Here is a 22,381-nt window from a genome sequence, read left to right as displayed (position 1 = left end):
GATTTACATTATTAGATTCCCCTGTGATTTTCTATATGTTGGTCAGACCTCATGGAAATTTAAAACAAGAATAATAGAGCATAGGCATTGTGTCAGCACTGAAAAATTACAGGCTCCATTAGTCAGACATTGTAAAAAATATGGACACAACTTTGCTCAGTTACAGTGTATGGTGATCGATCAGATTCCAATGGGTAAGAGGTGGAGGGATGTTTAAAAAAATATCTACACTGAAGAGAACAATGGTGGATATTCAATCTAAATACTATTGAACCAGCAGGACTCAATACAGCAATACAGTGGAATGCTTTTTATTGATTTTGTTCCTCAGAAGGGTCCCTTTAATACTATGCTTATTGGCTGGTGTTCGAGTTGGAGTAGGACTACTATTTAGGCAATCCGATTTGGCTGCTAAACTTAGCTGACGAAGTGCTGAATATTCGTGTTTAGCCAGTTATATTACACGATAATAACTAGTTAGCTGCTAAGTGTTAATATTCAGCAGAGATTACTGGCTATCTCGTGCTGAATATTAGCGCTTAGTCGGTTAAGTGGTGTTTTAACCAGCCAGGAGATGTTCCTGCCTGGTTAAATAGCATTGAATATCATCCGGAGTGTCTCATATTTTCAAAGCACTTAGACTTACAAAGCAGCGGCATAGCTATGGGTGGGCCTGGGTGGGCACAGGCCCACCCAATCTAGTTGCTCCCAAAACACCTCATTGGCGGTGCCTCACTCCTCTCTCTCTTTGCTGGCAGCACAGCATCTGCCTGTCTCTCTCTGAATCTCCTCCCCCCCCCCCCCCCCCAGTCTACCTCCGAGCCATTTCCAGCAGTGATTCTTGTAGGCAACCTGTGCCAGCCCTGCAGGCTTCTCTTTACCTCATTCCGCCCTCGATGACATCACTTCCTGTTTCTTCACTGGCGGGGTCGCAGTAGAAAGAAGCCTGCAGGGTTGCACAGTTAGCCTATAGGAATTGCTGCTGGTGACGGCTCAGAGGTAGACTACTACTACTACTACTATTTAGCATTTCTATAGTGCTACAAGGCGTACGCAGCACTGACCAGGGAGGAGGGGTTTTAGAGCGAGACGGGCAGATGTGGGGGGAAGGAGCAGATGCTGGGCTGCAGGGGAGAAGGAGAAACGTGAGTAGGGGCAAATGGGATGGATGGGAAGAAAGAGAGTTTTTACAGGGGCGGAGGGAAATGTTTAAAAAAAAAACAACCTGTCTGTATGTGTGGGAGTGGGCCCACCTGAAAAGGCAGGTCTGGCTATGCTCCTGTTACAAAGTTATATAGTAACCTATGGAACTTTGTAAGTTTAAGTGCTTTGAAAATGAGCCCCCCAAATGAGTTAGCTTTGTGCTTGGCATGATGGTAAGGAATCTCGATCGCTCAAATTTACTGCTAATGCTTGCCATCATAGGCGGTCGGTGGCCCAACTGTTTGGGGAGGCTAAAGGGGGCGGGGTTAGGGGTGGGGCCAGGGGTGGAGCTTAAATCCATAATTGTCTGATCACACACAGAAAAAATAAATAAATAAATGTCACAATTAATACCTTTTATTAAATTTAGATATTAGCTATGTATCATATGTCAAAGAATAAAGTGGTTGCTCAAATCATATACTAACCACAATCGCTTAACTGCAAAACACTATGCACAACTTTGTGCAAAAACACACTCTGAACCTTACTGTACCATAAATATTACACTGGGCAGAACCTAATACACCAATATACCACCCATACGGAAAATGCAGACCGTCAACAATATTGAAATAAGGGATCATAATATCACAATTCTCATGTAGAGCCACAAAACATCCTAATTCATGTTTAATGTGGGATAAAATGTCATAAATAAGTAAATAAACTTTTAATGTTGAACACCTAATTCTCAAAGTGGACATATTCCAAACACTATAATGAAAATAAAATGATCTTTTCTACCTTTGTTGTCTGGTGACTTTGTTTTTCTGATTGTGCTGGCCCAGTATCCGATTCTGCTGCTATCTGTCCTCTTAACTCCGTTTCCAGGGCTTCCTTTCCATTTATTTGTTTACTTTCCGCCTTTCTTCTTCATTTCTTGTCCTACATCCGTAAGTAAAAGCTGGGTTCTCCGCAAACTTGACTGTCCAGTGGATCCAGCTTTTGCCTATTTTCTTCATCCATGTGCAGTTTTTCTACTCTCTTCCTTTTCTGTTATCTCATCTCCTTCCTCACTCCTCCCTCCCCCTCCATGTCCAGCAACCCTCCCCTCCATCCACCCATGTCCAGCAACTCTCCTCTCCCCTGCCCTCTCCTCTTCTTCCACCATGTCCAGCAAACCTCCTCTCCCCTTCCCTCCATCCAGCAACCCTCCTCTCCCCTTCTTCCACCATGTCCAGCAACCCTCCTCTCCCCTTCCCTCCATCCAGCAACCCTCCTCTCCCCTGCCCTCTCCTCTCCCCTTCTTCCACCATGTCCAGCAACCCTCCTCTTCCCTCCATCCAGCAACCCTCCTCTCCCCTTCTTCCACCATGTGCAGCAACCCTCCTCTCCCGTCTGCCCTGTTTCCTTCCTGCCCCCCCCCCGCCGTACCTTTAAATATTATAGTTTTGCTGGAGTCGCGGGCAGCCGGCATTGAAGACATCGGCAGGCTTACACTGGTTCCAGCAGCCTTCCCTTCCCTCGTTGCAAGTCAGATGATGGCTCCGCCCTCGTAGATACAGGAAATACGTCAGAAGAGGGCGGAGCCATCATCCGACTTGCAACGAGGGAAGAGGGAAGGCTGCTGGAACCGGCGTAAGCCTGCCGATGTCTTCAATGCCAGCTGCCCGCGACTCCAGCAAAACTGTAATATTTAAAGGTACGGCGGGCGGCGGCGGGGCAGTGGCGGGCTGGGGAGGCTTAGCCTCCCCAAGCCTCTTATACGGGGCGCCTATGCTTGCCATAATACTTGCACCATGCTTGCTGTCTTTCCTGATTGTGGTTCTGAACATGGCTGTCCCTAGGTTTGCTTCAAAGAAGCATCTTCAAGCATTTCCCTTTTGAGAATTTAGAAGTGACATTTTTGTTGTTAGTCAGAGGGTATTTTAAGTTAACATCAGAATGTCCTTTATTTGTCTTTCAGCTCCTTAGAAGCTCCACAACTAGACCGAACACAAAACTTCAGGTAAGTATAACATACACTTCCCTCTTAGAAGTGCAAGAAGCTCTTGTGCTACCACTTTCAGCTGTAAATGCTTAACAGTTTAAGAAAATTATTGTATATCTCAAATGAACCTTCAACCCTGAGTGTGGCAAATGGAAATAAAGATAAATCTTAAGGTTTGCCAATTAAATTTACTGGCTAGAACTGGGCTAGTTCTGTGATCTCCTTTAGCCACCTAATTTACATTGTGTTCTGATCTCTGAAACTGGACCTACCTGGCAGGCCAGTCCTCCTACTTCAGTTGATAACATCCATATCTGATGTAAACAAGTATCTGCAATTTCCAACCTCTCCATTTTAACAGCACCCTTTGATATTGTTACCTGATTTCCAGAGAGCATAACAAGCAGTACCAGTGGCGTAGCCAGACTGCCAATTTTGGGTGGGCCTGAACCCAAAGTGGGTGGGCACGAAATTTTCTCTGTACCCCCCCCCCCCCTCAGCAAAATTTAGTCACACTCAGATGCATTTGTCACACAGGGTAAAGTGCTGCTTTTCAGTGCATCCGATTTCAGACATTTTATTTAATAGCCTAATCCTTTTCAGTGAGCTTTCAGAGGCCAAAACCTCCTGCTTCAAGTCAGTATAATGCTGTTACGGTAGTATCCTCTCATGACCTAAGGAAGGAAGTATTGGTCTCTGAAACTTTATTAACACCATATTACTTTATCCTAAATTAAAAATAAAATTATTTTCTTTACCTTTGTTGTATGGCCATTTACTTTTTCTCATTGTGTCTCTAGATTCTGCTTTCCTTCGTTTTTGCTTAACTCTTCTGCCAGGGTTTCCTGGCCATTTGTCATTCTCCGAGGACAAGCAGGCTGCTTGTTCTCACTGATGGGTTGACGTCCTCGGCAGCCCCCTCCATCGGAAAGATTACTAGCAAAGGCCTTTGCTAGTCCTCGCGCGCCCATGCGCACCGCGCATGCGCGGCCGTCTTCCCGCCCGAAACCGGCTCGAGCCGGCCAGTCTTCTTTCGTCCGCACTCGGTACGGTCGTGTTACGCCGTTCGTGCCCCAGAGAGTCGACCTCGCGCGTCCTTTTCGACGTGTTTTTGTCCTTTTTTTCCTTGAAAAAGTTCGGGAAGCGCTCCGGTAGTGTTCCGGAAGACCCTTTTGGGTTTTCTGCCCTTCCTGTATTTCTCAGTTTTTTTGCCCCGTAAGTTTTCTTTCGTTGTCGGGGTAGGCCTCTTTGGCCTCGGTCGAGATTTTTCTCCCTCTAAATTTTGGTGCTTCAATTTTCGCCATTTCGGCTTTTGATTTCGCCGGCGTGATTTTTCCGCCCATGACATCGAAGCCTTCCAGCGACTTCAAGAAGTGCACCCAGTGCGCCCGGGTAATCTCGCTCACTGATAGGCACTCTGCGTGTCTTCAGTGTCTAGGGGCCCAGCACCGCCCTCAGAACTGCAGTCTGTGTTCGCTGTTACAAAGGCGGACTCAGGTAGCGAGATTAGCCCAGTGGAACGTTTTGTTCTCGGGCTCTTCGTCGGCATCGGCACCGGAGGCATCGAGTGCATCGACGTCGTCAGCGTCCGGACCATCTTCCTTGGCTGCCGCTCCATCGACTGCATCGAGGCATCGTACCTCTGCATCGGCGCCGAGGCATCGGGCGACTGTATCGACGTCGGTGGTACCGAGACTTCGTCTGCTGATGTCGTCGGACGGAGGTGCATCGTCAGGAGTGCAGGTGAGGGCTGTCCATTCCCCTGCTGGTGGCGGTGAGCCTTCGGGTGGGTCTCCTCCTACCCTGAGGGCTCCTGCGGTACAGCCCCCCCGGGATCGACCCTCTTCGGTCTCGGCCCCGAGGAAGCGACGGATGGATTCTACGTCCTCCTCGTCGGTGCCGGGGAGCTCCGGTGACATGCTTCGGAAGAAGTCGAAGAAGCATCGACACCGGTCTCCTCCCCATGTCGGCACCGAGAGCTCTGGGTCGCCGAGGGATTCGGCACCCAGCAGGCATCGGCACCGAGAGGACCGCTCACCCTCTGTTCAGGAGGTGTCGATGCGCTCCACTCTGGACAGCCCAGAACAGCCTCCTCGCCCGGAACAGGTTCTGACGTCGACGCCTGCATCGGCCTCTCAGCCTTTCTCTGCAGCCGCTCTAAACGACAGCCTCCGGGCCGTTCTCCCAGAGATTCTGGGAGAGCTGTTGCGCCCTACCCCTCCGGTACCGGCGGTGCTTGTGCCTCCGGTACCGTCGAGCGTGGCGCCGGCTGGCCCATCGCCCAGGTTGAGGTCCCCGACGTCGGTACCGCGTGCGGTGCCGACCGCGGCCACCTCCCAGGAAGGCTCCCCGACTACGTCGGCGGAGGGAGCTTCGCCGATGCGGGCGAGGGAGTCTACCTCTCGACGCCCCCACCGTGGACGGGGTTCCACCGAGTCGAGCAGGGCGAAGTTGCAGACACAGGTTCGTGAACTTGTGTCTGACACCGAGGGTGAGGCCTCGTGGGAGGAAGAAGAGGACCCCAGATATTTCTCTGACGAGGAGTCTGAGGGTCTTCCTTCTGATCCCACTCCCTCTCCTGAGAGACAGCTTTCTCCTCCCGAGAGTCTGTCTTTTGCTTCCTTTGTCCGGGAAATGTCTACGGCCATCCCCTTCCCGGTGGTTGTGGAGGACGAGCCCAGGGCTGAAATGTTTGAGCTCCTGGACTATCCTTCTCCACCTAAGGAAGCGTCCACTGTTCCCTTGCACCATGTCCTGAAAAAGACATTGCTTGCGAACTGGACCAAGCCACTAAGTAATCCCCACATTCCCAAGAAGATTGAGTCCCAGTACCGGATCCATGGGGACCCAGAGCTGATGCGCACTCAGTTGCCTCATGACTCTGGAGTTGTGGATCTGGCCCTAAAGAAGGCTAAGAGTTCTAGGGAGCATGCTTCGGCGCCCCCGGGCAAAGACCCTAGAACCTTAGACTCCTTTGGGAGGAAGGCCTACCATTCTTCTATGCTCGTGGCCAAAATTCAGTCTTACCAGCTCTACACGAGCATACACATGCGGAACAATGTGCGGCAGTTGGTGGGCTTGGTTGATGCTCTTCCCCCTGAGCAAGCCAAGCCTTTTCAGGAGGTGGTCAGGCAGCTGAAGGCGTGCAGAAAATTCCTGGCCAGAGGAGTTTATGACACTTTTGATGTTGCTTCCAGGGCCGCTGCTCAAGGTGTGGTGATGCGCAGGCTCTCATGGCTGCGTGCCGCCGACCTGGAGAATAGACTCCAGCAGCGGATTGCGGACTCGCCTTGCCGTGCGGACAACATTTTTGGAGAAAAAGTCGAGCAGGTGGTAGAGTCTCTCCACCAGCGGGACACCGCATTCGACAAGTTCTCCCGCCGGCAGCCTTCAGCCTCTACCTCTACAGGTAGAAGATTTTTCGGGGGAAGGAAGACTGGTCCCTATGCTTCTGGTAAGCGTAGGTACAATCCTCCTTCCCGACAGCCTGCGGCCCAGGCTAAGCCCCAGCGCGCTCGCTCTCGTCAGCAGCGTGCGCCTCAGCAAGGCCCCGCGGCTCCCCAGCAAAAGCAAGGGGCGAGCTTTTGACTGGCTCCAGCAGAGCATAGCCGACATCCAAGTGTCAGTGCCGGGCGACCTGCCAGTCGGAGGGAGGTTGAAAGCTTTTCACCAAAGGTGGCCTCTCATAACCTCCGATCAGTGGGTTCTCCAAATAGTCCGGCAGGGATACACCCTCAATTTGGCATCAAAACCTCCAAATTGTCCACCGGGGGCTCAGTCTTACAGCTTCCAACACAAGCAGGTACTTGTAGAGGAACTCTCCGCCCTTCTCAGCGCCAATGCGGTCGAGCCCGTGCCATCCGGGCAAGAAGGGCTGGGATTCTATTCCAGGTACTTCCTTGTGGAAAAGAAAACAGGGGGGATGCGTCCCATCCTAGACCTAAGGGCCCTGAACAAATATCTCGTAAAAGAAAAGTTCAGGATGCTTTCCCTGGGCACCCTTCTCCCCATGATTCAGCAAAACGATTGGCTATGCTCTCTGGACTTGAAGGATGCCTACACACACATCCCGATACTGCCAGCTCACAGACAGTATCTGCGATTTCAGGTGGGCACACGCCACTTCCAGTACTGTGTGCTACACTTTGGGCTCGCCTCCGCGCCCAGGGTGTTCACAAAGTGCCTAGCTGTGGTAGCAGCGGCACTTCGCAGGCTGGGGGTGCACGTGTTCCCATATCTCGACGATTGGCTGGTGAAGAACACATCCGAGGCAGGAGCCCTGCAGTCCATGCAGATGACTATTCGCCTCCTGGAGCTACTGGGGTTTGTGATAAATTACCCAAAGTCCCATCTTCTCCCAGTGCAGAAACTCGAATTCATAGGAGCCCTGCTGGATTCTCGGACGGCTCGCGCCTATCTCCCAGAGGCGAGAGCCAACAACTTGTTGTCCCTCGTCTCGCGGGTGCGTGCGTCCCAGCAGATCACAGCTCGGCAGATGTTGAGATTGCTGGGCCACATGGCCTCCACTGTTCATGTGACTCCCATGGCCCGCCTTCACATGAGATCTGCTCAATGGACCCTAGCCTCCCAGTGGTATCAGGCCGCTGGGGGTCTAGAGGACGTGATCCACCTGTCCACGAGTTTTCTCAAATCCCTGTATTGGTGGACGATTTGCTCCAATTTGACTCTGGGACGTCCCTTCCAAATTCCTCAGCCACAAAAAGTGCTGACCACGGATGCGTCTCTCCTGGGGTGGGGAGCTCATGTCGATGGGCTTCACACCCAAGGAAGTTGGTCCCTCCAAGAACGCGATCTACAGATCAATCTTCTGGAGTTGCGAGCGATCTGGAACGCTCTGAAGGCTTTCAGAGATCGGTTGTCCCACCAAATTATCCAAATTCAGACAGACAACCAGGTTGCCATGTACTATGTCAACAAGCAGGGGGGCACCGGATCTCGCCCCCTGTGTCAGGAAGCCGTCAGCATGTGGCTCTGGGCTCGCCGTCAAGGCATGGTGCTCCAAGCCACATATCTGGCAGGCGTAAACAACAGTCTGGCCGACAGGCTGAGCAGGATTATGCAACCTCACGAGTGGTCGCTCAATTCCCGTGTAGTGCGGCAGATCTTCCAGGTGTGGGGCACCCCCTTGGTGGATCTCTTCGCATCTCGAGCCAACCACAAAGTCCCTCAGTTCTGTTCCAGGCTTCAGGCCTCCGGCAGACTAGCATCGGATGCCTTCCTCCTGGATTGGGGGGAGGGCCTGCTGTATGCTTATCCTCCCATCCCTCTGGTGGGGAAGACTTTGTTGAAACTCAAGCAAGACCGAGGCACCATGATTCTGATTGCTCCTTTTTGGCCGCGTCAGATCTGGTTCCCCCTTCTTCTGGAGTTATCCTCCGAAGAACCGTGGAGATTGGAGTGTTTTCCGACCCTCATCACACAGGACGAGGGGGCGCTTCTGCATCCCAACCTCCAGTCTCTGGCTCTCACGGCCTGGATGTTGAGGGCGTAGACTTTGCCTCTTTGGGTCTGTCAGAGGGTGTCTCCCGCATCTTGCTTGCTTCCAGGAAAGACTCCACTAAGAGAAGTTACTTTTTCCATTGGAGGAGGTTTGCCGTCTGGTGTGACAGCAAGGCCCTAGATCCTCGCTCTTGTCCTACACAGACCCTGCTTGAATACCTTCTGCACTTGTCTGAGTCTGGTCTCAAGACCAACTCTGTAAGGGTTCACCTTAGTGCAATCAGTGCATACCATTACCGTGTGGAAGGTAAGCCGATCTTTAGTTGTTCGCTTCATGAGAGGTTTGCTTTTGTCAAAGCCCCCTGTCAAGCCTCCTACAGTGTCATGGGATCTCAATGTCGTTCTCACCCAGCTGATGAAACCTCCTTTTGAGCCACTGAATTCCTGCCATCTGAAGTACTTGACCTGGAAGGTCATTTTCTTGGTGGCAGTTACTTCAGCTCGTAGAGTCAGTGAGCTTCAGGCCCTGGTAGCCCAGGCCCCTTACACCAAATTTCATCATAACAGAGTAGTCCTCCGCACTCACCCCAAGTTCTTGCCATCTGAACCAGTCAATTGTCTTGCCAACATTCTTTCCCTGTCCTCATTCCTGCCCTGCTGAACGTCAGCTGCACACATTGGACTGCAAGAGAGCATTGGCCTTCTACCTGGAGCGGACACAGCCCCACAGACAGTCCGCCCAATTGTTTGTTTCTTTTGATCCCAATAGGAGGGGAGTGGCTGTAGGGAAACGCACCATATCCAATTGGCTAGCAGATTGCATTTCCTTCACTTACGCCCAGGCGGGGCTGGCTCTTGAGGGTCATGTCACGGCTCATAATGTTAGAGCCATGGCTGCGTCGGTAGCCCACTTGAAGTCAGCCTCCATTGAAGAAATTTGCAAAGCTGCGACGTGTTCATCTGTCCACACATTCACATCTCATTACTGCCTGCAGCAGGATACCCGACGCGACAGTCGGTTCGGGCAGTCAGTTCTTCAGAACCTGTTTGGGCTTTAGGATCCAACGCCACCCCCCGAGGGCCCTGTTTGTTCTGTTCCAGGCTGCACTCTCAGTTAGTTGGTAAATTTTTTAGGTCAATCTCAGTTATGTCCTCGCCGTTGCGAGGCCCAATTGACCATGGTTGTTGTTTTGAGTGAGCCTGGGGGCTAGGGATACCCCATCAGTGAGAACAAGCAGCCTGCTTGTCCTCGGAGAAAGCGAATGCTACATACCTGTAGAAGGTATTCTCCGAGGACAGCAGGCTGATTGTTCTCACAAACCCGCCCGCCTCCCCTTTGGAGTTGAGTCTTCCCTTGAAGTGTATTGTCTTGCTACATACTGGACTGGCCGGCTCGAGCCGGTTTCGGGCGGGAAGACGGCCGCCAATGCGCGGTGCGCATGGGCGCGCGAGGACTAGCAAAGGCCTTTGCTAGTAATCTTTCCGATGGAGGGGGCTGCCGAGGACGTCAACCCATCAGTGAGAACAATCAGCCTGCTGTCCTCGGAGAATACCTTCTACAGGTATGTAGCATTCGCTTTTTTCTCTCCTTTTTCTTTGCTTTCTTCAATATTTTTCTGCCTCTCTCTGTGTCCAGATTTAATTCATTCTTACTATCCATTCTTTAATTTCCTTCATCTACTTATGGCTTTTCATCTTTTCTCACCCTTGTTCTCCCCATGCCCCTTCCTCTTATTCTCCAATCTTTCACTACTCCCCCTTTCCATGCAGCAGCTCTCCTCTTTCACTCCCCATCCTTCCAGTGTCTCCCCTCTCTCTCCCCATCCTTCCAATAGTCTCCCCTCTTTCTTTCTGCATCCTTCCATCCAGTGTCACCTCTTTCTCCCTACCCTTCCATCCAGCGTCTTCCCTCTTTCTCTCCCCATCCTTCTACCCATCTACCCTCTCTCCTGATCCTTCCATCTAATGTCTCTCTCCCTCCTTCTAACCAGTGTCTATCTCTCTACCCTTTTCTGTTCAGTGTCCCTTCTCTCTCCACATCCTTCCAGTCTCTCCCCTTTCTCTCTGCATCCTTCCATCCAGTGTCTCTCTCCCCATCCAGTGTCTCTCTCCCCATCCATCCGTTTTCCCTCTCTCTGCCATCCTTCCATCTTCTTCCATCTCTGTACCTCTATCTTCCTCCATGTTTAGTATCTCCTTTTCTCTGTGTCCCTATATTACTCTGTCCATCTTCTCCCCTCTCTTTGTCCCCAGTGCCAATATATCTCTACCCTCTCTGACCCTACCCCATCCAGCTTATCTCCCTCTCACTCCCTCCTCTTTCCAGCATCTGGTTTGGTTGCTTGATTTCCTGCCTCCCTCCCTCAAGCTTTAGGTTTAATATTCCCTTTTCCTTCATCTCCTTGGTCTGGTATCTCTGTTTCCCTTCTCTCCCTCCTTGTGCTGTACCAGCAGTTCTCTCCCTTCCCTCCAGTTCTCCTCCCATGTCCAGCAGCTCTCTCCCTTCCATCCAGATCCCCTCCTCCTCTTCCTCCCACATCTAACAGCTCTTTCCCTTCCACCCAGATCCCCTCCTCCTCTTCCTTCAGCAGCTCTCTCCCTTCCATCGTCCCCTCCTTCTCTTCCTCCCATGTCCAGCAGCTCTTTCCCTTCCCTCCAGTCCCTTCCTCCTCTTCCTCCCTTGTCCAGCAGCTCTCCAACCCCTTCCTCCTCTCCCTCCCATGTCCAGCAGCTCTCTCCCTTCCATCCAGTCCCCTCCTCCTCTTCGTCCCATGTCCAGGAGCTCTGCCCCTTTCCTCCAGTCCCTTCGTCCTCGTCCTAGCTTGTCCAGCAGCTCTCCAGCCCCTTCCTCCTCTCCCTCCCATGTCCAGCAGCTCTCTCCCTTCCATTCAGTCCCCTCCTCCTCTTCCTCCCATGTCCAGCAGCTCTCTCCCATCCCTCCCTCTTCCTCCCTTGTCCAGAATCTCTCCAGCCCCTTCCTCCCATGTCCAGCAGCTCTCTCCCTTCTATCCTGATCCCCTCCTCCTTTTCCTCCCACCTCCAGCAGCTCTCTTCCTTCCCAGTTCCCTCTAATTCCCTTCCTCCTACAAGTCTGACTCTGTCTCTGGCAAAAGTATCCCTTCCCTTCCCTTTCCTCTCCCCCACCCCCCCCCAACCAACCAACCAACCACAAATCCAGCACTTACTCTTCCAGGCCCGCCATCCAATTCCTTCATTGCTGTCGCTGCCTTTTCTCCTGCGGATTCCGGGAGGCAGTGATCAGCGTTACCTGTCAGTGCCTGCCCTGAAATTGTGCTTCTCTTCTCCCCAGGCTTCGCCCCGCTCGTTTCTTGCTTGTCGCGCAGCGCTGCGCTGCTATTCAAACAGCTCCGCTCCTCTCTGCCGCGTCCATCCGGCCCTCTGATGCACTTCCTGTTTAGTAGGGCTGGATGGACGCGGCAGAGAGGAGCGGAGCTGCCTGTTTGAATAGCAGCGCAGCGCTGCGCGACGAGCGAAGAAACGAGCGGGGCGAAGCCTGGGGAGAAGAGCACAATTTCAGGGCAGGCACTGACAGGCAACGCTGATCGCTGCCTCCTGGACGGCCGTTCCCCGGAGCCGCGGGAGAAAAGGCAGCGACAGCGATGAAGGATTTGGATGGCTGGGCCTGGAGAGAAAGTGGGTGGGCCTGGGCCCGTCCAGGCCCACTCGTGGCTACACCCCTGAGCAATACTCTCCAAAATTTTACTATACAAAAAAAAGACAACTTTATTACAATATTTCACTTAAGAATGCCAGAAAAAAATTATCAAGCCCACAGACTCCACAACCAGACTCAAGCCTCCCTACTGCTTGAAAATCAAGGTGCCATGCCTTGGTTTTAACTAATAGTCTTGCTTTTGGTCTCTCTTTTCTGATTCTTCTGGAAAGCAAAATTCTGATGTAGGGTCCAGGTTTTCTTCTTTGACTAGCAGAATTGAATCAGTCACACAAGTGGGTGACATTATCTGATTGCACCAGGATGGAACACCTTTACGAAAGCTCATAAGAAAAACCATGTTGAGTCAAGCCCAGAATCCTTCCTGTAACAGTGGCTAAACCAATTTGCAAGCACTTGACAGATCCCCAAAAGTACTAGGTCTCAGAGATGCTAACTTCATTAACTGCCATGCATTTTAATTCTTTCATCTTAATTTTTAGACTTCTGACATTCACATACAGACGGCAATGTTTTTTATGTGTATTCACCTTTGAAGCTCTGATGTGTGCAACCTTTTCTGCAGGCAGCAGTCCCTTCAGTCTTATTTTTCTGCTATGCCAAACCAATGCAAAAATATGGCTCTTCCACACAAAGATTTAGAGATAATCTTCTTCATACAATCAACACTATCTTCATTATTTTCTTCTGTTTTCTTTATTTTTCAAGTTTTTTTTCTTTCTTCTCACATGGAACTATGGCATAGGCCAAATCAGAGTTCCATGCCTGTTCCACCTGCAGTCAGTGATGGATATGAAATCTACCTGGAACGCTTTCACCAGAAAAACAACTGTTACAAATGTATATGGAGGTCCAGTAGGCCAGGAAACAGTGCCCTGCAAATGTTGAAACTGGGGGTCACCTTTTCAAGATGAAGAGGGGATGTTTGAGGCACAGAAGCGAACTGAATGTCAAGGCCAGCTTGTAATTTGCCTCTTCTTTTTCATGCAGTGGCGTTGTAGAAAGAGGAGTGCTAAACCTCTTTGGAGCAGGTCACAGCTGAGATTTCTTGACCGAAAGCATATGGTTCTTCAGCTCTGGCATATGCAGCACTAGCGTTTTTAGCGCGTGCTAAAAATAAGCATCTGCTAAACCCTACAGATGCCTATATATTCCTATGGGTGTCTGTAGTTTTTAGCATGTGCTAATCATTAGCATGCACTAAAAATGCTACTGCAACTTTGTAAAAGACCCCCAATGTGATCTTCACTCAGCACATAAAACTTCAATCATGGTGCTACTCCAGAGCTGTCTTGTGCTGATTCTTTTGCACCTAAGAAGACTCACCACCATCATCATTTTCTGCTCTGACTGTGGTGCAGTGTCCTATACATGTTGATAGCAGGTCACACACACGTGTCATCAACTCACCACAAACATTCCTCTGGCACAAGCAGGTACATGTCCTGTTCATCTCAGCTTTCTACATAGAACTCTATGCTTTTACTCCCCTTCTTGGTGCAGTAACTCAATACCAGAGGCCCTACCAGTCCAGTCCTCATATTTAAAGTCAATAACCTTTACTACAACTCTGGTTACAAAGGGTGACATGTCCTCATCTTCAGTTTTCCTGCCCCTGTCAAAACAACCTGTCCTTTTTTTTTTTTTTTTTACAGAGTATGTACAATGGCTTTGTAAAAGACTATGGCAAAGTTATTCCAAGAGTCACTTATAATAAGATCTATCTCAGACTATGCACCAAGATTACTCGATGCAAAGAGGCGTGCAATTCTCTCGGGATTCTGAGAGGCAAGAGGATCATTACTTGCCTCCATTTTCTCTCTGTCCATGTCTAGACTTTTCTGGAATGTTACATAGATCCTCAGTCTCAGTCTAATGGCCTTTCCCCTGAAGGCATTGACTATCAATCAGTATTCCTTTAGACCTGTCTACACCCACTAAGAATAATACTTGCTGTTTTAATAGTACTGTTGAACATTCATAGTACTCTGTACCTTGGTGATAAGAATTCAAATACAATATGTGCCTGCCCAAAGAGCTTACAGTATATGGCAATATCTGAGGAAGTGGTAGATAGTGACTTATCCAAGGTCACGATCAGTGACCGTGACACAAGCAGGATTTGAACCCTAGCATCTCTGGTTCTGAGCCCATTGCTCCAACTACTAGGCCACTTCCTCTCCTGCCCTTGCTCTAACTACTGGGCCATGTCCTTTCCTCCCTTTGCTCTAACTACTAAGCCACTTCCTCTCCTGCCCTTGCTCTAATTACTAGGCCACTTCCTCTCCTCCCAACTACAAGAAACACATTATCATATGAGGACATATCATATCCCAGATTTATGCAAAAGATGGCAAAGTAAAGTACCCTTTTCACTCCAACTGGAAGTTGAGCCAAGGTTAGGTGTTTGGTTTTCTGATAAAGTAATAACCCTAGTCCACAGATAACTTCTGGAGGCACATGCTCTCATCTGGCAGAGTCTGGTGGCCATACAATCTGTGTCTAAGAAAATAGACTTTAGATACAAAGTATAACTTAAACCTATGTTGAGATTCTTTTGACTATGTCAACAGGCTGCATGGATATGGAATTTTGTGTTTCTCAACCACTTATCCTTCCAACTCACCACATTCCCAGAAAGCAAACCCAGTTACCAGACACTGTAGATTCTTCCAACTTCGCACTGGATCCATAATTGGTGAAATCTATCTTCCACCTTTGGGGAATTCCACAAATATATTCCACCAGCAGCAAAAATACCAGTCTTTCTTTCTGTTGCTCAAGATGACCATCTTTGAGTTGTCTTGCGCAAGATATGCTAGCCCTAGACTGGTTTTGGTCCCTCGTTTATGTGCATACCCCCTATCCCTACTAGCCTAAATCTATGGAAATTTCAAAGGATCCTGAAGCAGTTGTAGCCTCAACAAAACTGTTTTTCATTTCTCAGAAAGCTATCTATTCAACATCTGCTCATACTGCAAATATTTCTAACATTAGTAATGTAGAATCACAGTGCTCTCTTACATCCTAATCTCAAATCTGGTTGGCTCTGGTGGCTTGAAATTAAGCAGTGCCTAGTTATTTCCTTGGTACATCCACTTGTAATTCAATATATTCTGATGATAGTGAGAAAACCTTCCACACGAAGATCCTTCTTTTTTTTTTTGTTACGTTTGTACCCCACACTTTCCCACTCATGGCAGGCTCAATGCGGCAGGCAATGGAGAGTTAAGTGACTTGCCCAGAGTCACAAGGAGCTGCCTGTGCCGGGAATCGAACTCAGTTCCTCAGTTCCCCAGGACCAAAGTCCAGCACCCTAACCACTAGGCCACTCCTCCACTCCACTCCACTCTTGATGTCCACCAAATACCATACTGGAATACCTTTACCACCTCTGTCAGTTGTGTCGTCAGATGCCATCTGTCAGGGTATACTAGTGTAGTGCTGTATCCATCTGTCACTTAATTTGGATTTTAATTTGTTTAAATCATTTTTATTGATGACAAGTAACAGTACTAGCCTTATTGTGTCTTGATAGATCAAGCTCCTGCTTTTCTTTCTTCAATTGTCTATAAATTCATGAGAGGTCATCATCTTATAAAATCTCCTCTTTAAAGGAGCTAGTTCCATAGGACATGAACACTGCTTTCTTCCCTCAGTGAAAGTCCCTTTTGAGCTGATTGAATCCTCATCTCTAAAGTATCTGACATGGAAGTTGCTTCTCCTGGTAGCGGTCACCTCCACAAGAAGGATTAGCAAAGCTTGAATCTTAGTCTTGAATAGTTTTATCACAGCAGCCTTCCACATCAATGAGGAGATAACTATCAACATGGAAAAATACTTATGCTTTAGACTGTAAATGAGCTCTCACTTACTACCTGAAAGGGACAGAGTCCATCAGAAAGTCTACATAGCTTTTTGTCTCCTTTGACTTCAGCCGTCTGAGTACTCCTATAGCAAAGCATACACCAGCAAATTGGCTAGCCTCATGTTGTTTCTACTACAGTCAAGCTGGTATTCCCCTAATCACCAAAGTTAAACTTCTTCAGATCATATCTATCACCACCACAATAGCTCTCTTGAAGTCCGCATTAGAAAGCTGCACAGGAATGGGGCTAGTGGGAATCCTTCAGGGATCTTTTCCAGATCCTCAGGACTGCCATGGGGATGAACACAGGTTCTTTGGGGATGAGCGCAGGTCCTGTGGGGTTCCTGCAGAAGTGTAGCTCCAGGCCAACCTACCTATTCTTTCCTTGTGCCATGGCAATTATAATCCAATTTAAATGGTATCAATATTATATTTTATAGGAGGGGGTTTCTCATAGACCATTCCCAATTACTACCCAGCTCCAAGCATTTCTTATCCTATTTCATATATATTCTTTAAAGGGTATTAGATATTGGATCCATCAGATAACCATGTCACCACCATTCAGGCTATATTATGAGCCAGGCACTTTTTAATGGTGGGCATGTATTCGTGATTGATCCATCAATTTTAATATTCTCAAATCTTTAAACTTTCATCCATTAATTTGATTTTTCAATATACTATAAACAAACTTGCACTTAGCTTAGCTGAAGTTTTGCTATTCCACTGTATTTTTTCTGTTTTTGAAGTTTCCTTTTTTTTTTTTTTTTTTTAAATTAACTCATCTCGGAGACATCAAAGAGCCACGTGTTATGAACTTTACATTAGTTCTGAGCTCTGGAGGCTATTCTATTGTAGTACTGTCAGATGTCATCATGTGTCTGATTAGTCTTGCTGTTTATGTAAAGCACCTGTCACCGGTAAGCAGGTTTGCTATATCCATACACCAGGTTTATTCCTGAAAGTTTAGGCAGATTGGTGGCTGGGTTTAGCCACAGAAGTGGTGTACTCCGAGATGGATCACTTTTAATGGCCTTAATTGAAGTAACACACCAAAATAAATAGTTGTTGATATAGCTATGATTTGGCTGATTTACCCCAATTAATCTGTAAAATGATTTTTTGTACAGATTGTAATCTGGAGCTTCTGTCTGATTTCAAAACAGAGCATTTCATAAGCTGTATGGTAAGAGGTGTGGATCAGCTTCCTTTGTGACTCTTACACCCTGCTTAGAACATGCAGAGAACTCTTTCAAATTCCTAACAGCAACCTCAGTAACCGTACTAAACACAATTAGAATATACATAGGAACCTGATGGACTTTTCAGCTACTTACCAGGTTCTCTGACTGCAAACCTGGTGTATAGCTGGAACTGAGGCCTTAAACTAAAAATTAGCTTTCCATAAGGAATATGAACTACTTAGATAAGCTAGTAAAGCCAGCAGATAAGGTATTCTTGTCCATCAAGAAAATGGTAAGTAAAACCATTAAGAATATTTGACACATACTTTATCTCTTCACTGTGTGCTATTCTCTTATGAATCCCCATTCTGTTAGCATGATAAGAATTTATTTCCTCAAATCAGCAAATGTAATTATGTATTACCATAATATAGAACAATGCCAGCTTGCCCCCTGTTAATTAAAGATAAGCCAAACACAATTAGCAAGGTTGCATCCTTGCACCTTTCGCTTGCAGTTTCTTTGCAGCTACTGACCATGCTCTGCTGGATGGGTGTATGCCCTGTTGGCTTTTCTCAGGGCCCAGCATAAACACAGCACTTCTGCAGCTGGTATTTCCGGGGTCCAGCAAAAGAGAAACCAGATAAGCAGTGCCCTAGTGACTGCTGCTGTATTGATGCTGCAGACAAAGGGTAGGTATCCAAGTGCTGAAATAAGACACTGAAAAAAGCTGGAGTGTGTAATGCTTCAAGTTGGAGAAACTGGGAGGCAGACAGATTGATGAATTGAACGAGGATGTTTTGGCTTTGAGGGAGTAAATTAGAAAGGCCAATAGGAAAGCAGAATTTGTAATAAAAACATGCCAGCATTATAAAATGACGTTGGGCAAGCATGTATCCCCATTTCAATGCCTAGATAAAATAAAACTGATGAAATCTGAAAATAAATGTTTATATGGGAACAGGAACGATAGGTTTAAAACTGTCATAGCATGCTTCTTCATATTTATAATCTATAAATAACTTTTCAAACTCCCTCACAGCTCCAGAAAGACCACATGCAATGGTTCATTGGCCAGTGACACTGAAAAACCATCGGATCGGATTGGACAGGAGGTGATACTGGCATTCTTTCTGCTGCTTCTCCTGGTCTGGTTCCTGAATCGAGAGTTTGAAGTGAGTTACCGACTTCATTACCATGGGGATGTGGAGGCTGATCTTCACCGCACCAAGATCCAGAGCATGAGAGACCAGGCAGACTGGCTACTGCGCAATATTATCCCCTACCATGTGGCTGAGCAGCTGAAGGTCTCCCAGAGCTACTCTAAAAATCATGACAATGTGGGTGTCATCTTTGCAAGCATCGTTAACTTCAGTGAGTTCTATGAGGAGAATTATGAGGGTGGCAAAGAATGTTACCGTGTCCTCAATGAGCTGATTGGGGATTTTGATGAGCTGCTGAGCAAACCACATTATAGCAGCATAGAGAAGATCAAAACTATTGGGGCCACCTACATGGCTGCCTCTGGTCTCAACCCTTCCCAATGTCAGGACAGCAGCCATCCCCACGGTCATCTGCAGACCCTTTTTGAATTTGCCAAAGAAATGATGCGTGTGGTGGATGACTTCAACAACAATATGCTGTGGTTTAACTTTAAGCTGAGGATTGGCTTTAACCATGGCCCCCTCACGGCTGGAGTCATCGGCACCACTAAGCTGTTGTATGACATCTGGGGTGACACAGTGAACATTGCCAGCCGCATGGACACTACTGGAGTAGAGTGCCGCATACAGGTGAGTGAAGAGAGCTACCGTATCCTCTGCAAGATGGGATATGACTTTGACTACAGGGGGACTGTGAACGTAAAGGGGAAAGGTCAGATGAAGACCTTCCTCTATCCCAAATGCATGGACAATGGGATTGTGCCACACCATCAGCTGTCCATATCTCCAGACATTAGGGTTCAAGTGGATGGCAGTATCGGTCGGTCACCCACCGATGAGATCACCAGCCTGGTGCCTTCTGTACAGAGCTCAGACAAGTCCTCCCACTGTTCAGAGAATACAGAAATGAGGGAGGCACTGCTGGTTTCCCAGAAACTCCACAGAGACCCAGCTAAAAAAGAAGAGCAAAGCAGGTTGTGTAAAACCATAGAGGACGGCTTTGGGGAAATGGGCATGGAGGAAGCGGACGAGCTGACAAAGCTAAATAGCTCAGAGAAGCTATGATGCAGCATATAGACAGAGAGATTGCAATGGGCTGTTTTTTATTTGTGAAAAAAGTGATGTTTTTCAATGCCTGGGGGTTTCTGTTAATGCGTTGGCTTTGATGTCCTAGTGCTGTGTGGATCACAGTTATCAAGGGCTGGTTGCCTGCCCTCTTCTTGCCTGGATCCCGTCCTCCTTGTGTATTCACTGTCTCAGCAATCTGGAAGATTACTAAGTGCCTTCAGACATACTCCATCAGCCTCTCACTCAAGGTACCAGAGGCTCCAGGTGAAACCATGACTTTGGGTGTCAGGCTGGGTTTGAAAGAAAACTGCAACTTTGATATTATTTTTATCATTTTTAGAAAACACTTTTGGCTAATGCAATATTTTTGGTTTGAATATTTTTGGTTTGGTTTTTCTTTCGTACATAGTGTTACTTTGTTTTGTCATGACTTCATATTTAAGCAGACAATTTCTAACTGATCTTCCCCCTCCAGTGAAGTTTTTAATTCCTGTGGCTAGAAATTCTGGGTCATACAGTCCTTTGGTTCATTGTGTGCAGGACAATAGGTCACCAGAATAAGAAATTTAGCTATCATGTTACAGATCTTGGACCCAGAAGATTCCCAGAGCAGTGTTCAGCTGCAAGGCATATGTGTATATTTGTGAGTAGAGTACAAAGTGCTGGTAATACACTAAGAGGGTTGGGGGGGGGGGGGGGGGGCGGCGGCGGCGGACAGGAAGCTTAATTATGTGAGGAGCTACAGGTAGCACCTCAGTTTTTTTCTAAGATTCACTATATACAGGCAGCTGTTTATACTCCTGTGTAAAAGCATTCTGGGAAATGTAGTCTTCCATTTTGTATGGGGAAACTGGGTCTACAAACCCTAGAATGTAACAGGATTGTCTCGAGACCCTTAGATTTTCAGAAACATCTTAGCCCTTCTTACATGAGGAAGGACTTCAGGGGAGAAGGGTGCAAGGGGTGGGAATGCTGGGAAAGAAAAGGTAAAGAGTTCGAAGAAGTCCAGCTGGCAAAACAAAGTTCCTGACACAAACGGGTAGTGGGGTCTACTGTCTCAACCTTAATGCTTTCTTAAGGGACACTACATTGCATTTTCAGTCAATACTATTTTTCTTGCTATATGTGTGTCAGCTCACTGCCATTATTGATATAGTCTTGAAGCAGCAGTACTACCTCGATTTTCAGTATACCAACCTGCATCTTCCTGGCCCTGTTCTATCCTTTGTTATGGTGGTCTTATTCCCAGGTTTCCTTTTCCCCAAAAATGTATTTCTTAAATTCCTTATAGGTTTGGGAATAAATGTGTAATACTTCTTATTCTAACACTCCCCTCTCCCCCCACCCTGTTCTCTATAATTTGCCTCCATAAGATCACTTATCAAATATTTTATGCTGTGTTAGTCCTTTATGATGATAGCACCTAAGTATACGGAGGTCAGTAGTAGTGAGGCATGGCTGAACGGGAGGTGCTATCAGAACACAAACACTTCACTCCACCTGGGAATGAAACAAGTATGCAGTGAAGGATTTAGATAGTAGACTGTAGGTCAAGTGTATTAAATACACATTCAGCTCCGTCTGTTTGCATAGTTTTGAAACCTTGCATCTTTTGCTGTTTCTGGATGGAGACAGACAAATGTGCAAATCGGAACTTGAGCAAAAATCTTGGTAGGATGTATTTCCTCCTCTTAAAAGTTGATGCGTTCAGGCAAAAGTTCCACAGTTCTTTTTGGCAGACTATTTCCTTGCACATTTCTTTTCTAGGCATCTTTTTTCTTTTCCTGGGCAAAAGCTGTGTTATTTCAAAACTGTGCCAGTAATCTGACACACAGACTTTGTTCTGTATTTTGCCTTTTACCCAGATTTTAAATCTGATACGTTAACATTAATTTCCATGTAAACCTTGACGTTCTTGTTCACTGCTGTTTGATTTTTCTTATGTTGGTGCTATGGGCTGATCAGGCTATGATTGCTGTGATGTGAGGGAGAAAGGGACAATAGTGAAAATGAGTTGATAATGCAGCTCCACATTCACTATTTCCCCGGGATATTTGTAGGATACCTTTTGATTTACAGTTACTACAGTTATATACAGCTAGAGGGAGAAGGTAACAAGGTAAATAGCCACATGAGAATTGCAGTAGTCCTGGTCCCTTTCTTCTGTGCTCTTGTGGCTAACATTTGTCTTCTCAGTGCCTCTTCCAGAGAAGGTAGAGTTAAAGAAGGTAGGGGTGGAGGAGTAGCCTAGTGGTTAGTGCAGTGGACTTTGATCCTGGGGAACTGAGTTCGATTCCCACTGCAGCTCCTTGTGACACTGGGCAAATCACTTAACCCTCCATTGCCTCTGGTACAAAATAAGTACCTGAATATATGTAAACCGTTTTGAATGTAGTTACAAAAACCTCAGAAAAGCAGTATATCAAGTCCCATTTCCCTTTCCTCTTAAAGTTCCCAGAACCCCTAATGCTATGCTTTAGGGCGGTGGATCCCAGCCCTGTCATCAAGGTCCACTTATAATGAATGTGCAGAAAGTATATCTGCACATATTGGAGGAACAGTCTGTGCAAATCTTCTCATGTATAGTCATTAGAGCTACCCTGAAAACAAGATTGGACTGGAAAACACATGTTTTAATGGATCACTGTCAGTCACTTAGATTTCATTTGTTATAAATGGACAGATTGTCTTATGAATTTAGCTTTATTTAGTTTGTATTGTCACCTTTGTCTTCTTCCATTGATGAAACAAAGTTAAGAAAAAAAAACATCCTTCTTCTCTATTTTTCTGCGTGTAATTAAACAG

The 22,381-nt window shown here is 47.4% G+C and overlaps 1 protein-coding gene across 2 annotated transcripts in view; it reads left to right on the top strand.

Annotated features, from left to right (window-relative positions):
- The window catches only part of ADCY9 (adenylate cyclase 9), a 330,545-nt gene extending 308,677 nt beyond the window's left edge, over positions 1–21,868 (top strand). For both annotated transcript variants that reach the window (XM_030212364.1, XM_030212363.1), the window contains exons 9-10: positions 3,113–3,154; positions 18,388–21,868. In XM_030212364.1, coding sequence (XP_030068224.1) covers positions 3,113–3,154; positions 18,388–19,573 — 1,228 coding nt within the window. In that variant the 3' untranslated portion in view covers positions 19,574–21,868. The remainder of the gene's footprint in view (positions 1–3,112; positions 3,155–18,387) is intronic.
- Positions 21,869–22,381: the final 513 nt, after the last annotated feature.

This window comes from Microcaecilia unicolor, chromosome 8, assembly GCF_901765095.1.
Source record: "Microcaecilia unicolor chromosome 8, aMicUni1.1, whole genome shotgun sequence".
Lineage (NCBI taxonomy): Eukaryota > Metazoa > Chordata > Amphibia > Gymnophiona > Siphonopidae > Microcaecilia > Microcaecilia unicolor.
This window is presented reverse-complemented; position numbering and strand designations above follow the sequence as displayed.